We start from the raw sequence: 18,457 nt of genomic DNA, 5'->3' as shown, positions 1-18,457 counted from the left end.
AATTCATAAAGTAGACATAGTCTAACTTTAGAATTATAATTGATTAATTAAAATCAATTAACTGAGTCTAACATGCAGTATGGTCTCAACTAGTATGGGGATCATGTTTGGAATTATTTTACCAGGATCTTAGATCTACTCACAAGTATGTTGTTTAAACATCCTAAATATGAACTTTCTAAAACGATAAAATAAACACATATAAAGTTAAGAAAACCTTACATTGATGCAGCAGAATTAATGTCTCCTTCCACTCAGATCTCTAACCCTTGATTCCTTTCTGTAGCAGAGTATAATCAAGATCTGAGCCCGAATCTCCTTCTTCTTCAAGCTTTGATCCTTCACAGTCTTCCAATCTATGATTGAGTTACTGCTTGCTGTGTGTGGGCACTTACTCTTTCACTAGGGTCACGAAAAAGCTGAAGGGAAAAGAGAGAGAGAGATTTCGGCCAAGGTAGAGAGTGAGGAAGGCTCAGTTTTCTGAAGAGAGAAATTTCTGTCAGAAAGCTTTGTTGAAAACTTGTGTTTTGACTGAGCCATCACTTTTTATTTATAGGCAACTACTAGGATTAGGTTAGGATTTATTTGGCATTAAAATAATGAAAATATTAATTTGAAAAATCATATTAAGTGGCCGGCCACATGGTGTTATTGGGCCTTACTTAATTTTGCAATTTTATCAAATTTTATCTCTATTTTCTCAAAAATGCCAATTTTCCAATTCTAACCTTTTAATGCCAAAACTAATTATTTAATAACTAAAATACATTATTAAATAATATTATCATTTATTTTAATTATTAATTAGACATATAAAGTCTATTAATAAATAAATAAACCGAGAAAACTCTTTTCCTTACAATTTCACCCCTGCTTAGTGAAAATTCATAAAATTAGACATAGTCTAACTTTAGAATTATAATTGATCAATCACGAATCAATTAATGAGTCTTACAAGCAGAATGTTCTCAACTAGAATGGGGACCATGGATCTATATGCTGAGCTTCCAATAAGTGAACCAAATTTACCAAGTAAATTCCTACTTATTAATTCTTCGTTGAATCCACTCTTAGAACTTAGAATTGCACTCTCAGACTTATATAGAGCATATTGTATGTTTCACGATACCAATATACTATCTCATTTAACCATTGTTATAATCTTATTGTGATTTAAAGATCCTCTATATAGATGATTTACATCGAGATGGGATTTCTTTACCGTTCTCACCCCTCAATGTATTTTGCCCCTTAAAACACTTAGCTACCTGTAAATGGTGTTTAGTGATCTAATAATTAGTCAGTTAAACAAGAGCTCATCCATTTACTTCTATTTGCTAAGCTCGAAGGGAATCATCACTTAACTTCTACACACCAGTAGAAGCTATAGATTCCATATTTATGTTCAGCACTCCCACTCAATCATACTATCATGTTCCCAAAATATACGTATCACCCTGACCCGAAAGTAGGCTTAACTAATAAATCTAAGAACATGAATAGCACTCCTGAGTTGAGCCCAAGCATATCAGGATTTAGATTCTTTTAATCTTAAGATCAACTACTGATATTGACTTGGAAAGATATGTATAACGGTAAGTTTGTAATATCTTAACTTAGTTGCAATATCGGTCCAGTCCAATGTATACTCCATACATTCGAAACTAGTATACTTTACTAATGTCCTGGAAAGAACATAACACTTACTCCAAGTGTAAGTACACATCATCGCCGATTATCACATTAGTGTAAATCCAATAACAACGATGAAACAGGGACCAAAACTTTTGATTCATATGATCACAATCACATTCCACTGTGTTGACGATACTGTAATTGTGAATAAACATATGATCTGGATTTAACTGATTTTGTGTGTATGAATGTAATAAACATATTAAACATATTAAACCATTAGCATGTAAAATTCATGCAAACATCAATCACTTCAAATTTCTTATATTGATAACTAATCAGATTGAAAGGAGTTTTATTTAGGGCATAAAACCCAACAAACTCCCACTTGCACTAATATAAAACAAACTGTGCAAATAGGTCAATCTGATGTCTTGATCTTCAGATCAAGTGTAGTATATTTGAATCCACCCAAACTTCTGGAAACTAGTTCATAAATGCACTTATGAAACATCCTTTACTATATGCTTTACTCATCAAGGGATACTGAAATCTTTACTGTTTTAAAAGTACATCTGAATTAACAGAGGACATATCTCTCATATTTTAAAATATGTAATTGAGATAATACAGTGTAGACTTTTCTTCAGTGATATAACTTTCTGGTATTTTCGAATAGACCAAGTTACAATTCTTCTCTGGTAGAGCTTGAATTATTATACAATAATTCCTCCACCCCCAAAGTAAGCACCATCTCATATAAATCGAAATTAGATGGTGAGATACAAAGACAACTGATACACAGTTCCTTAATATCTGACATATAGATCACTTTCATAAATCCTTCTTGAATATCTTCTAACGTTCCCTATTTGATTACATCTCAAATAGCTCCCACTCAATAGCAGATGTCTGGTTAAATAATACTTTTAACCTCTGATTGTTTAGAGAGTTACCTAGTTGTGACTTTTGTGTTAGTCTGAAACTTTAAGTTTAGACTAAGTCATCAACATAGCAGACTAGTATTTGAAGTGAAAAATACATGCCAGAGATAAAGTAATCAAAATTAAGATACCATCAAATTTTATGAGGATTAAGAATTCTTGGTTCAAGTCAGTCGAATCGACTGAACTAGAGTTCTTTATCTTATTCTCATAATTCTGATAAGCTATACCTATCCATGTAAATGGTTAGATTTGCTTTTCAGTAGTGTTCTTAAGTACCTATCACAAGTATCAACCTAATGAAGATGGGTATAGAACTTTAAAATTCTCCCACTCAATTAAGGTAGTATGAAACTTTAACAAAGAACTTTCAAAGGTATCAAACTTTTACTTATTACAGTAAAATCGAAATGGAACATACAATCAAGATCAAGAATTTATATTGACACTAGCTGACTCATTATATTACTTCTATGTTTAAACAAGATATGTGTTTCATAGGGAATTGTGGAATAGACTCCACCCCTAAGATTATACATATAGGGTACTATGGATAATCTCCACCCCTAAGTATATAGAGATTATGATCCACCCCTAAAGATTGTAAAGATCATGATTCTCTAAGTGTGATAGAGTTTATGTGGAGTTGAATACTATCCAGAGTTCATTAGATATAAAAGATCATTGAACTGCATAGTTTTCTTAACTTTTCTCCACCCCTATCAGATCATAAGATCCTTTTATTAAACAAATTCTTAATAATTGTATGAGAATTAACAATTATTGATAAACATAGAAATAATTTCTAGTGTTTATATAATATAACTCTATGAAGAGTTGTAAATATTATACAATTTGCATCAATAATAAAAACACTTACACATACAAACATATAAATATAATGTGGTAATAATTGATGAAGATAAATTAAATGAAGCTCAATCCCATAAAGTGCAATAGTGAATTTCAAAAAAAAATAAAACTTTATTAATAAAAAAAATGTATTGCAACAATATGAGAAAAACAGGGATAAATATCCCTAACTAAAATTTGAAATCCAAATTGTTTTAAACCAAAACAATTAATTCAAAAATTGAAAAGCTTCATCTTCATCTAGACGATTTCACTCTTGGTCCAGCTTTCTGATCCAACTCAATTGAGTTCAAGTAGCTTGGCCTATAAGAAGAAGAAAACAAATAAACAAAGTTTAGTCCAGAATCATAAATCAAATTGGATAATAATTCACTAAAACTCTTAAAGTTCATTAATGGAAATACCTTGTTTCTTTGCAAGAAGTTTAGGACACTGGGGTCTCCAATGACCTTTTTCATTGCAGTAGAAACACTTTCCTTTAAGTGTAGCATCACCAGAAGGAGCAGCCTTTTTCATGGCTTTTGTTTGCTTCTTGGTGTTCTTCCACTTCTTCTTCGATTTGGGCTTTGAAGCAAAGGCAACATTTGCTTCAGGTTTTTTCGTCCCATTACCATTCCCAGGATGAGGTTTACTCCCTTTCTTCTTGGGTCCTCCAATCAAATTTTCATAAGTTTGAAGGTCATTGACTAATTCATGAAAGTCAATTTCCTTCTTATTCATGACATAATTTGATGTATATGGTAGAAATGCTGGAGTCAGGCTATTCAAGATAAGACTAACTTGAGTAGCACTGTCCATTTCAGCACCATGATCCTGGGCTTCTTGGAAATAACTGGACATGAGGAGAACATGATCACGCACGTTTTGATGAGGTTCCATCCGTGCATTAATGTACTTCTTAGTCGCGTCAAAGCATGACTGAAGTGATGCCTTACCGAATAGCTCATTTAACTTCGTCATAACTTCAGCAACCTTCTCAGTTTTAGAAAACCGAGTTTTGAGGGTGTCAACCATGCTAGAAAGCATAAAGTATAGAGCTTTGTCATTTGCTTTCTGCCAACGCTCATATTTTTCTTTCACAGCTTTGGATGCATTATCCCCAGGCACTTCAGGTGACGGCTCAGTTAAAACAAACAAGGCACTTTCTCCTATGAGAGCAATATTAATGTTCTCATTCCATTTATTAAAGTTAGATCCATTCAGCTTATTTTCAGTCAACAGTGATAACATGGGATTCATTTTGACAAAACAAGATACTACAAAATAATAGAAATCAACAAATAGAAATTAAATAATGGTTTAACACACAAAATTAATTCAGAAATTATAAGCACATAGCAAGTAGGAATGATATGAGAAAATACTTAAAAAATTCAATCCTAAATAATTTCCAAGGTTTTCAACAAACTGATATCAGTGTCCCGTTTAGGCGAGAGTCAAAGCTACCATCCATTGAATAGAGTTGTCAGCTCATCTAAAATGTTAAACATTCTAGCAACCTTTTTTTCGATCAAGATCAGAATCCAGCGTTGTCCCGTTTAGGCGAGGGTCAAGGCTATTCTATCTCATGAGCTTCTACCATTGTTTCGCAATTTGCAAGTCAAATATGATCGCCACCATTAGAGTGATCTATACCATATAAAACACTTACAAACCACTTATCATGCGAGATTAAACGGTGCGAAATTGCTAATGAACGTTCCTCCATTAGGAAGGATTACTCACTAAAACAAACGCGGTGTAAAACCCACAATGGAGATCGAATATCTTAATAATAATAAAGCTCATTGTTTAAAATGTATTTTCTTTATTATTCTAATAGATAAATCTCATTAAATTCTAAATTAAGAATTAAAATTCAAAAAATAAGAATTTAATATAATATTTATAAAATTATACTTAGATGGTGATTGAAATAAAATTAATTATTTCCATCTTAGTAATAATCTTAAATATAAATATTAAGGAAATTAATTTAAGTTGAATTAAATAAATAATTAGCAACTTAAAAATTTCCTTTGAGAATATATTTATTGGATTCGAAAATTTAAAGTATATAAAAATACAATTTTCGAAAATAATAAAAAATAGAAAAGAAATACTTCAAGCAAAAATATCACCTATCTAGATTTTCTTTTGACTAGTTAATTCAATTTCTAATAATATATATATTTTAAATTCATTTATTTTAAATTAATCAATTAAATGAAAAAAATCATTGATTGTAGTTGGTCCAAGAATTAATTAAAATAAATAATTAATTTACAACTCAATCTATTTTTCAAGATTAAAAAATTCGAAAATATTGCATAATTAAAATGCGAATTTCGAAATTGATTAATAAAATAAAGAAAAATATATACATTGAAAATTATTTAAATTTAAGTTGAAAAATTAAATTTCAACCTAAAAATAATTTTCTATTTAATTAAGTGTCATGAAAAATCAATAAATATTTAAGTATCATGATGAAAATCAACTTACATATTTAGATTTTTCAAGTTAATTAAATGTATTAAATTCAAGAAATAAATAATTAAGTGTAGAGAAGGCTTAATTATTAATTTCTATTTAATACTAGGAAAAATATACTTAATAAAATTGTACCAAAATTAATTATTTAAATAATTAATTTCACAAAAGTATAATATTTTCCTATATAAATATTAGAAATAATAAGTAGTCTAGAAATTACTATCTAGAAAATATCTTATTTGACTAAGTATCTTTTCAAAATTTGAAAAATATCTAATTTAAGTTATATAGAAAAAATCTAAAACTTAAATAATTTCAAATCTAGATTTAATTAAATATCACAAATTAAGTTGTAACCACTTAATTTGAAGATATCTTTTAAAGTTAATATTTGAAAAGATATTAACCAAAAAATATCTAAGATATTCCATTTCAAGTTAATATTTGAAAAGATATTAACTTAAAAAATTTCTTAAGAATCTTTAATAACTAATGCCTAAGATTCCTCAACTTGATTTAAAATTTAAATCAAATATTCAAATTAAAGTTAAATAAGAAAAATCAGTTGATACAACTAATTTATATAGGAATATTTAATTAAATAAGCTCCAGAAAGAATCTTAGTTAGTTAAAATTCTATATTTAATTAAATACAAGAAAAATACAAATAGTTTATCTAGAAATAATATCTAAAACTAAAAGTGTTTTTCTTAAAATTAACTTTAAAATATTAAAATGAAAATAAATTTTCATATATTTTAAAAGTTAATTATGTTGCTAATTCAATTTTATTAGGTCAAACTAATATAATTAACCTAGTACAGTTATTTAAATCAGGCAAATGGGCCTTCACAATTGGGGTAGTTCATGTGAGGGGGTGCTGGGTTCAGTATGTCGTACCCACTTCTATGGCACCCAACTCTCACACAAGGCCCAAAAGAGAGGAATTTAAACTTAAAATAAATAACTGTTATTAATTGAATAGGTCCAATAACTAAATGGACCTAAATAAAATCTATCATGGTGTGACATTTTATTTAGCAACAACCTATATGCATCTATATAAAAACAAAATAAACATATAGGCTCACACAGGCACACTTTGGATGGGTCCTATCATGTTGCTAGGTCATACACAGATGAAAGAAGATTGTAAAATTTACCTGTTACAAATTATTAACTTGACCAAGGGAGCCATCAGATCATTAGATCTGGCAAAAAGTAACCATGGCTATTTGCAATCAAGTAATAATAGGTTTTTAAAACTTACACACAAGCTAAAAACACATACTCCTGCAACAAGGTTAGCTGGATAGATGGAAGTAGGATTTATTTAATTTTAAATAAATAATTTCGAAAAATAAATAATTAAAAAAAAATTAATTTTCGAAAAATAAAATAAAATTAAAAAAATTTAATTTCGGAAATAAAAAAAAAATTAAATTTCGAAATTTTAAAAAAATATTTAAAATTAAACCTACTTTTTGAAAAATTAGGTTTCAACCAACCTAAATATCATTTCAAAATTTGCTAACTACTTTTAAAAATTAAATGTTATTTTAAAAATAAAAATTAAATAAAAATTAGAAAAGATAAATAAAATATCTTTTCAGATTTTTAAATTTAATTTAAATAAATAAAATAACAAAATTTAAAAGTTAGCAAAATATCTTATATCTATTTAAAATTACATGATTATAAATATCTTATTTTAAATTTAAATATGGTCAAAATATATAAAAAGATTTAATTTTAAAAAAAATCTTAAAAGATAAGATATTATTAAAAACATATCTTAAAAGATAAGATATTTTAAAATATCTTAAAAGATTTTATAAATATCTTATAAAATCTGACCTTAAATTTAAAAAAAAAACAAGATATAATCAAATTTAAAAATAAGATAGATTTTTAAGCAAGAATATAGATACTAATTCTATTCAAATTCAAATTACACTAATATCTTGAATTAAATTTAAAAAATATTAAATTAATTCAAAATGATAATTAGAATTGAATTAGGAATAGTAATAGTATATATACAAAACCATACAAAAAATCGGAAGTTAATTACATGAAAAAGCATGAAAAATCGAAGAAAAACGAAAACATTCGAAACTGTACGGACAGATTTGCGATCGCAGGAAAAAATCAGCACAGCCCCGATTTTTACAAATCTTCAAAAAATCATAACTAATTCAAATAAAATCCAAATTAAGTTCTGTAAAAGGCTAACTTGCTTAATTTTTTCCATACTATCCAATAAAAATAATTCCAAAGATAAAATCGCAATTATTGTTCACGAAAATTTAACAAACATCAATCAATCATCAAATAACACTCAATACGACATGATACCATCCAAAGAACATACAAACAATAGTTTTAAAGTCCAAATTTCATGTAAGTAAATCAATTACCATGGCTCTGAGGCCAGTTGTTGGGAATTATTTTACCAGGATCTTACATCTACTCACAAGCATGTTGTTTAAACATCCTAAATATGAACTTTCTAAAACGATAAAATAAACACATATAAAGTTAAGAAAACCTTACATTGATGCAGCTGAATTAATGTCTCCTTCCACTCAGATCTCTAACCCTTGATTCCTTTCTGTAGCAGAGTATAATCAAGATCTGAGCCCGAATCTCCTTCTTCTTCAAGCTTTGATCCTTCACAGTCTTCCAATCTATGATTGAGTTACTGCTTGCTGTGTGTGGGCACTTACTCTTTCACTAGGGTCACGAAAAAGCTGAAGGGAAAAGAGAGAGAGAGATTTCGGCCAAGGTAGAGAGTGAGGAAGGCTCAGTTTTCTGAAGAGAGAAATTTCTGTCAGAAAGCTTTGTTGAAAACTTGTGTTTTGACTGAGCCATCACTTTCTATTTATAGGCAACTACTAGGTTTAGGTTAGGATTTATTTGGCATTAAAATAATGAAAATATTAATTTGAAAAATCATATTAAGTGGCCGGCTACATGGTGTTATTGGGCCTTACTTAATTTTGCAATTTTATCAAATTTTATCTCTATTTTCTCAAAAATGCCAATTTTCCAATTCTAACCTTTTAAATGCCAAAACTAATTATTTAATAACTAAAATACATTATTAAATAATATTGTCATTTAATTTAATTATTAATTAGACATATAAAGTCTATTAATAAATAAATAAACCTAGAAAACTCTTTTCCTTACAATTTCACCCCTGCTTAGTGAAAATTCATAAAATTAGACATAGTCTAACTTTAGAATTATAATTGATCAATCACGAATCAATTAATGAGTCTTACAAGCAGAATGTTCTCAACTAGAATGGGGACCATGGATCTATATGCTGAGCTTCCAATAAGTGAACCAAATTTACCAAGTAAATTCCTACTTATTAATTCTTCGTTGAATCCACTCTTAGAACTTAGAATTGCACTCTCAGACTTATATAGAGCATATTGTATGTTTCACGATACCAATATACTATCTCATTTAACCATTGTTATAATCTTATTGTGATTTAAAGATCCTCTACATAGATGATTTACATCGAGATGGGATTTCTTTACCGTTCTCACCCCTCAATGTATTTTGCCCCTTAAAACACTTAGCTACCTGTAAATGGTGTTTAGTGATCTAATAATTAGTCAGTTAAACAAGAGCTCATCCATTTACTTCTATTTGCTAAGCTCGAAGGGAATCATCACTTAACTTCTATACACCAGTAGAAGCTATAGATTCCATATTTATGTTCAGCACTCCCACTCAATCATACTATCATGTTCCCAAAATATAGGTATCACCCTGACCTGAAAGTAGGCTTAACTAATAAATCTAAGAACATGAATAGCACTCCTGAGTTGAGCCCAAGCATATCAGGATTTAGATTCTTTTAATCTTAAGATCAACTACTGATATTGACTTGGAAAGATATGTATAACGGTAAGTTTGTAATATCTTAACTTAGTTGCAATATCGGTCCAGTCCAATGTATACTCCATACATTCGAAACTAGTATACTTTACTAATGTCCTGGAAAGAACATAACACTTACTCCAAGTGTAAGTACACATCATCGCTGATTATCACATTAGTGTAAATCCAATAACACTGATGAAACAGGGACCAAAACTTTTGATTCATATGATCACAATCACATTCCACTGTGTTGACGATACTGTAATTGTGAATAAACATATGATCTGGATTTAACTGATTTTGTGTGTATGAATGTAATAAACATATTAAACATATTAAACCATTAGCATGTAAAATTCATGCAAACATCAATCATTTCAAATTTCTTATATTGATAACTAATCAGATTGAAAGGAGTTTTATTTAGGGCATAAAACCCAACAGATCATGGGCCTATATAAACGAGCTTCCAATAAGCCGAACCGAATTTACCAAGTAAACTCCCTAACTTATTAATTCCTTATTGAATCCACACTTAGAACTTGGAATTGCACTCTCAGTCATATAGAACGCTCTATATGTTCCACGATATAGATACGTTATTAATTATCCATTGTTATAATCCTATTTTGATCAATGACCCTCTAATAGATGATCTACACTTAATAGGAACTAAATTACCGTTACACCTTTAATGTATTTTATCCTTAAAACACTTAGCTCCGTATAAATGATATTTCAGCGAAGTGAACGAGATCTCAACCATTTATCTCTGTTTAGCCAAGCTCGAAGGATATTATCTTTTCACTTCTAAATTCCTATAGAAGTTATAGACTCCATATTTATGTTAGCGCTCGCACTCAATTATACTATCATGTTCCCAAAATGTACGTATCACCCTGACTGTCAAAAGTAGGCTTAACTAACAAATCAAAGAACATGTATAATACTCTTGAGATCGAACATAACCATATCAGGATTAAGATCATTTAATCTAGGATCAACGGGTGATATTGAATTGAATAGATATTACGGTAAATTTTAATATATCTAATCAAAGTTCAATATCGATCACTTCCGATGTATACTATATACATCCGATGCTGGTAAACTTTGCCAATACCCTGGAAAGGACATAACACTTATCCAAGGTGTAAGCATACCTAGCACTGATTATCATGCCAGTGTAAATCCAGTGAACTGACAAATCAGGGAATAATCTTTTGAACATATAATCAAGATTATATTCCACTGTGCTGACAACACTATAATCATTAACAAATTCATATGTTCTGGACTTAAATAGAATTTATACATTGTATATATAATCATGAAATAAATCATGTGAACCATGCAACATAAAATGTTATTTCTGATCTTTATTAATAAGTAAATCAGATTATATTGAAATGGGTTTTATTTAGGGCACAAAACCCAACAAACTCCCACTTGCACTAATATAAAATAAAATGTGCATTTCAAATAATCTCAACACCTGGATATACAAATCAAGTGTAGTAGTATACTCCTCGTAATAGGATCTGTCAGGTTCTATTAACCACAACCTTTTCTCCACCATTACTCTTCCTTAATCACAAAATCCTTGATATTGTGAAATTCCTCTCTATACGTCTACTCTCTTGGGATACTGGATTTATACTTTCGGCAACTACTTTTTGGTTAATCAGGAAGTAACACTTTCCTTTAAGTGTAGCATCACTAGTAGTAATGTTGGAACGGTGCAAAAAATGTATAGAACTTTCCTTAGACTGAATAAGTACCTTTCCTGCAACTTTAACATTCAGTCTCTCTCTTGTAGACTTAGAGACTTCAGATAGGTTTTTACACTTCTCCAAAATCACTACTCCACCCCCAGATTAATCACCATCTCATCAGCAGACCTTCTAGCACTAAGGCAAGTCTAGAAATCTGATTTGGTGTAGTCTAAGAGTATTAAATACACCCTTATCAACTAACATATAGTTCCTCTTCTTAATCTTAAGATTTACTTGATTGTCTTCCAATGTTCCTTTCCTGGAATAATCTGATACCTACTCATTACTCCCACTCAACAGCAGGTGTCTGGTCTAAGGCATACTAAAGCATATCTGAGACTTCTCACTGTTGATTTAAGAAATTTAATAAGTTACTAAAAAATATTTTTTTAAAATTTTCTATTTAAACATTACAAAATTAAATAAAAATAAACTTATTTTTATAAAATTATTTGTAAATAAAGTGAATAGTATCTGAAATATTATATGAGTTACATTAAAAAAAAAGGCAACCTCAAAGTATCTTAAATAATAAAATAACACAATATAGCCTAAAAATATAAAAAAGAAACAAAGAAGCTTCTTTTAATAATAGTCCATTTTTTGGAGACAAAAAATATATGTTTCTTACATATTAAAATAATTATTTTTATTATTTATATATGTATAAATTCTGAAATAATTTTTTTAATAGAAAAGTAACTAATTGATATCTTATTCACATCAAAAGCACTTAAATAGTTGCTTTTTTTCAAAACTCAGAAAAAGCGAAAATTTCTAGAAATGACATTTTTCCAATTTTTTCCAATTTCGGCAATTGTTTTGAATTTCGTTATATATATGCTGACGTGGCACAACGGTATTTGTGCAAATAATTCTCTTAAAAGTATTTTTATAAATAAAATTAATTTTAGGTGTAATATTGAAAAAATACCTAATTTTTAAGGAAATATAATATTTATATTAGTATTATAATTTAAAATAAAATTATTAATTTATAAAATACATATAATTATTCTTAAGATATAGGATATTTAAAAAATGTATAACTAGTTACAATTTAAAAATTATTTCCTTATTTATAAGTAATTAAATTGTGACATCACATATTTTTTTTAATAGTAAATTAAAAATTATTCTTAATATTTACATAGAGATTCTATTATATATGATAATTTTTTTTTTAGAATATTTACAGAAACTAACTAAAAGCTTTTTTTATTTACTTTTTTATTTGTTTCTTTAGTATTTTACATTTATACGGTTGATAGCTATTTTGAGGACAACGGTCTGACGCGTGCCGACCCCACTTGCTATTGGTAGGAGGAGAACGCGCCAAATAGCGCGTTTTGGAGTTTTTTTTTTTTTTTAACATGGTGGATGTGTTTTGGTCAATGTCACATTTATCTTTCTTTTTCTCAAGATTGAAAAGACAAAATAATAAGGCTATATTTTTTTATGAATTAAATTAGTAATTAAAGACAAAAAATTAACGCGTGCTAGTGGTTGAATTAGGCAAGTAGCATAGTATTAGTATAGTAATGATAAAAAATTAAGAAAAATTTACTTTCAAAAATGTTAGATTGACATGCAATGATATTATTCTTAGTTTAAGATTTTGTTATTTATTTTTTTAAAAAAATAAGTTTTATTTATTTGCTTTTTTAAAAATGACATTTATCTATTTTTTTTCAAATGTGCCACAATGTTTTTTTTTATACTAAAATAACTCGATACAAATATTTCAATAAAAACATATTAAATTAATTTTATGCAAATTTTAGAAAAAAATAATTTAATTTGAGATTTTTACATAAATAAATATGTCTTGATGAGTACTTAACAAACTCTTAACTAGCTTATTCCTAATCCTTAGCAATTCAAGTGAATAAAAGATATTACCAAGATAAAATATCAAATAAAATTTTATATATTTTGGGTCTGTATTGGGTACGACGAATTTCAACCTCCCATCTATGCTACGATCCTAAAATGGGTTTGAAAGACATTGCGAAGAAGGGAATGGGTGATGCTGCAGAGCCATCTGGTTCTAAAAAAAGATTTTTCCAGCTAAGATTGAATCTCGTAAGGCAAAGAGAACCAAATCTTTGAGATTTTTCAAGGATGTAAGTTAGGTTGTTTTTCGATTTTTTTTTTAGTTTTTTTCTTGTTGTTTTATTTTTCGTTTGCTGTTTTGTGTTTCAATTTTTTTCTCCATAATGTTTTAGGTTCTCTCCGATTTTGACTTCGAGGATGAAGTTCCTAATTTTGAAGTGAAGCCTAAAGTTAAACCCAAGGGTTGTTTACCTTGAATTTTTTTATTTTTTTAAGTTGAAATTTTTAATCAACCGTTATTTTTCATTTTGTTTTTGTTCTCATTTTTGTTTTTTTAGGGTTTTTTTTGATTTTGTTACTGCTATTAAATAGTTTTTAGCATCACTTAACCAAACTACACTATTATTTTTTTGTCAGTTTGGGTTTTCTTATTAGTTGTTTTTAAGTTTTAAATGCGTTTTTTTAGGGTTTATTGTTGTTTTTGTTCTCATTTTTTGTACGAAGGTTTTGTGTTTTCATAACATTTTTTTCTTATTTTTAATTCGTTGTTTGATTGTTCTTTTAGTGTTCTATTGGCATTTTCTAAACAGTTGTTTTAATGTTTATTTTTAGTAGTTTTAGTGTTGTTTAATTTTATTTCACAGTGAACAATTTTTTTAGTAATTTCATGTTTTGTAGATTGTTGTTAATATGTTTTTTCCCGGTTGTTCATCTTTTAGGCTGTTTATGTCTGGGTGTTTTTAAAATGTTATTTTGTGGTTGCTTTCTGGTTTTTTTTTGGAAGCTTAGATGATGTTTTTTTTTCTCATATTTTATTACCTTCAATTCTTTCTCTGATTCAATCATGGGTCAGTTTCAATGATTTCCAGATCTCCTTCTATTCGATTCTTCACCTCTAAACGCGATTTGCTTTTTTGACTGAATGTTATTTTTGAGTTTTTTTTTACAGCAATGGAGGTTGGATGATTTTTTTTTCTTTCCGTTTTTGTATTTGGATTTTCGGGATTAAAGTTGTTTTCCCTTAAGATCTACATTTTTTTTAGATCTGATTTTCTTGGTTTTGGAAGGAAAATGGTTGACAATGGGTTGTTGGGGTTCGTCGGCTGGGTCACGAAGAAGATGGAGGCTTCCGTTTTCCTTGGCTGGTATTTCTGTAATTAACAACTTTCAGTTTCTATTTTTATACTTAGAAATTATCTCTCCATGTATTAATGTTGTGTATGTATTGTGTTTATGTTTTTTCCCGGTTGTTCATCTTTTAGGTTGTTTATGTCAAATTAATTTACATATATTTAAGTAGTGTTGTTATCTCGTTGTGTTTTAGTTGTTATTTAGTTGTTTAACTAATAGAAAAATAAGTATATAAATATTTATTTATGGGTACATATATTTTTGAGTTGTTGCACACGTATTTTGTAGTTGTTTTTAATTGTTTAAATTATTAGTGTGTTTTTTTTCAGTTCTATTTGACTTGACATAATGTGTTGATGTCTAATAATTTTTTACTTTACCCTAGGGTTGTTGTCCAATTATTTGTTCATTGTTATTTAATTGTTTGTTGTTATTTAATGTTTAATTTAGAAAAAAAATGAATATCTATATATATGTTTTATTTTTTTTATGGGTACATATAATATAAGATTATTTTTATATTATTTTCTTGGGTACTTTAAATTGTCGATACAATATAAGTTTTTTTTATTAGTATTTAGTTGTCAACTTATTTATATATATATATATATATATATAAATTAGAATACATTTAGTTTTTTATGTTTTAGTTGATTATATACATTATTTTTTTTTTATTATTTTTAGTTGACGTCTAAATCAGATCACGTGTTGTTATTTTCATGATTATGTGTACCACTATAAAAAAATATATTATCAAATAACAATAATAAGAGAGAGAAATAATTATTTAATTGAGAAATAACAATAAAAAATACATTATTTTTTATATTTTATTACTTTAGCTTGGTCAGATCACACCGTCTTTTCATAATTTTATTAGTTTAAACATTTTTTGGAGAAAATTAGTATTTTTTTTTAAAAAAAAATGAATAATATAAGTAGTACTAGTGATGACGTGGCAGTATTTGAGGCAGTATTGTGGACTTGTAAGAAGATTGTCCCCCACTCGCGCCTCCCTTTCACATAACTGTTTAGTTTTGTTTTTTTTTTTTTTCCAATTTTATACCTCAAAAATATTTTTGTAATTATTAAACTTTAGAAATAATATGTTTGTAAATATAAATAGTATGTAAATATAAATAGTATAAATGTTTATTTTTCTTTGTATTGCTATAAATGTTTATTTTAAGTAATTGTATCCTAAAATAGAAAAAACCCTGTTTATTTTTAATAGTATTAACCACCAAATAGAAAAAAATCATGGGAATCCGTGTGGCGTAAGTGTAGCGTAAAGAAATATGTTGTATTAATTAATAGTATAATATAATAAATGCAATGTGCAAAAGCATGTAATGCAATGGCATAAACAAGTTTTAGTGTGAAGGGAAGACAAAATCCTTACCTCTTGTATTCTTAATTTGACCAAAGAGAGCGAGACCTGGGAGTCTTCTCAAACAAGATCGAGAGAGACCATCTCAAATCAGGCGATCACATCTATTCATGGAGGCATGCCTATATCTATGCTCATCACGGTAGTTCCTTCCCTCTTCTCTTTCTTCAATTTTATTCGTTGCTTCATTCTAGTATTTCTTAACTCTAGTCCCTTCTCAATTTAGCCCCAAAGTTGGCTAATTTGGCTCATATTTCTTTTGTTCAAATCATAGTAAATATGACCTAGATTTAAAATTCAATAGTGAAAATGTAACTTATCATCTCAAGACAAAACGGGTTTTGTTCGAATTTTAAAAAACAACAGAAATCAATTTTGTTTCTTTCGAAGTAGTTTTTGGATTTTAAATTAGAAAAAACTGCAGTAATATATTTTTTGTTCTTCAGGAATATATGTTGGAGAGGGAGAGGTGATCTACTTCACCAGAGGAAGAGGCCAAGAAATTGGGACAGGAACTGTTCTGGACCGCTTCATTTTCAGCTCCTCACCCTCTCATTCTGAGGATATTCCCTGTCCAAGATGCGGAGATCAGTCGATGGTGAACGGTGTCATCTCTTCTTGCCTAGACTGTTTCCTCTGGGGTGGAGAATTGTATCGATTTGAGTATGGAGTCAACCCCATTTTCTTTGTAGCCAAAGCTCGAGGAGGGACCTGCACGCTAGCCTCATCCGATCTACCAGAAGATGTTCTCTACCATGCCTCTTACCTAATTGAAAATGGGTTTGGTGTTTATGATCTTTTCAAGAACAACTGCGAGGACTTCGCCATATATTGTAAGACAGGGTTGCTTGTGTTCACTAGCATCAGCGTGGGTAGGAGTGGACAGGCTACTTCTTTCTTGGCTGCAGCCGATACCATTGTTTCGTCACCACTTCAGTTTCTGACTTTTGCCGGCTTCCCTGGCCTTGCAGTTGTTGGTTGTGGAATGTACTGTGCTAGCCGTGTGCTTTCTGATATTGGAATTCGTCGAGATGTCACTAAAGTTTCAGTTGAGACGCTTGTTGCTCGTGACGCCTCTACTGAAACTGTCACTGTTAGTAAAAAAGACTAAGGTATTATACATACATACATATATATATATATATTCATGTGGAGACACTGAACCGATTACTCTCTCTCTCTCTTTAAAATGTCAAAGAGGACTGAGCTGGAGTGGAGACTGGCACTTATGTTTGTTTCGATTTGTTTAATTTTCTAAAGGGGAGTTTGTTGTGTGCATGCAGTGCATTTGCCTTTTGATAAAAATGTTCATCTGATATAATACCTGAATTTGTGCATTTGCTGAATTGTGTTAATTAGATTATTAAATCTTCATAATCTGGCTCTCTTTCTTTCTCTACCTTCCTGGGGATTATAAGCATCTAGGTCATAAAACCCTTTAATTAATATTAACTGGGGAAAACGCCATAGGAACAAATTTTTGAGCCAATTGCTCGACTCATTGGTGGGGATAACTATTGACCCAAATCTCCATTTTCTCTTCTTCCAATAAATCGTTGAATCACTCGTTCAGAAGGGTGTTTCCCACGACTACATCTCTATCATATGACCATCATAGTTAAACAATGTGCTTACTTAATTGTCATTATAATATTCACCTGGTTTATTCACGAAAAATTGTACTATAGGACAAAAAAAAAAGGATTTTTTCTATTTTAGGATAAAATTACTTACAATAAACATTTATAGTAATACAAGGAAAAATAAACATTTATACTATTTATATTTACAAACATACTATTTTTAAAGTTTCATAATTACAAAAATACTATTGAGGTATAAAATTGGAAAAAAAAAAACAAAACTAAATAGTTATGTGAAAGGCACGCACGAGTGGGGGACAATCTTCCCACAGGTCCACAATACTGCCTCAAATACTGCCACGTCAGTCACTAGTACTACTTATATTATTCATTTTTTTTTTAAAAAAATACTAATTTTCTCCAAAAAATGTTTAAACTAATAAAATTATGAAAAGACTGTCCGATACTACTTTTGACCAAGCTAAAGTAATAAAATATAAAAACATAATGTATTTTTTATTGTTATTTCTCAATTAAATAATTATTTCTCTCTCTTATTATTATTATTTGATAATATATATTTTTATAGTGGTACACATAATCATGAAAATAACAACACGTGATCTGATCTAAACGTCAACTAAAAATAACAAAAAAAAAATAATGTATATAATCAACTAAAACATA

General features: G+C 28.8%; 1 protein-coding gene across 1 annotated transcript; it reads left to right on the top strand.

Annotated features, from left to right (window-relative positions):
- The first annotated feature begins 13,600 nt into the window (after positions 1–13,600).
- LOC133034277 (protein LEAD-SENSITIVE 1-like) lies at positions 13,601–17,524 on the top strand. The gene is made up of 5 exons (XM_061109330.1): positions 13,601–13,693; positions 13,837–13,906; positions 14,613–14,620; positions 16,215–16,329; positions 16,634–17,524. The coding sequence occupies exons 1-5, from the start codon at positions 13,601–13,603 to the stop codon at positions 17,296–17,298; spliced, it is 951 nt and encodes a 316-aa protein (XP_060965313.1). The 3' UTR covers positions 17,299–17,524.
- Positions 17,525–18,457: the final 933 nt, after the last annotated feature.

This window comes from Cannabis sativa, chromosome 2 (assembly GCF_029168945.1).
Source record: "Cannabis sativa cultivar Pink pepper isolate KNU-18-1 chromosome 2, ASM2916894v1, whole genome shotgun sequence".
Taxonomy (NCBI): domain Eukaryota; kingdom Viridiplantae; phylum Streptophyta; class Magnoliopsida; order Rosales; family Cannabaceae; genus Cannabis; species Cannabis sativa.
This window is presented reverse-complemented; position numbering and strand designations above follow the sequence as displayed.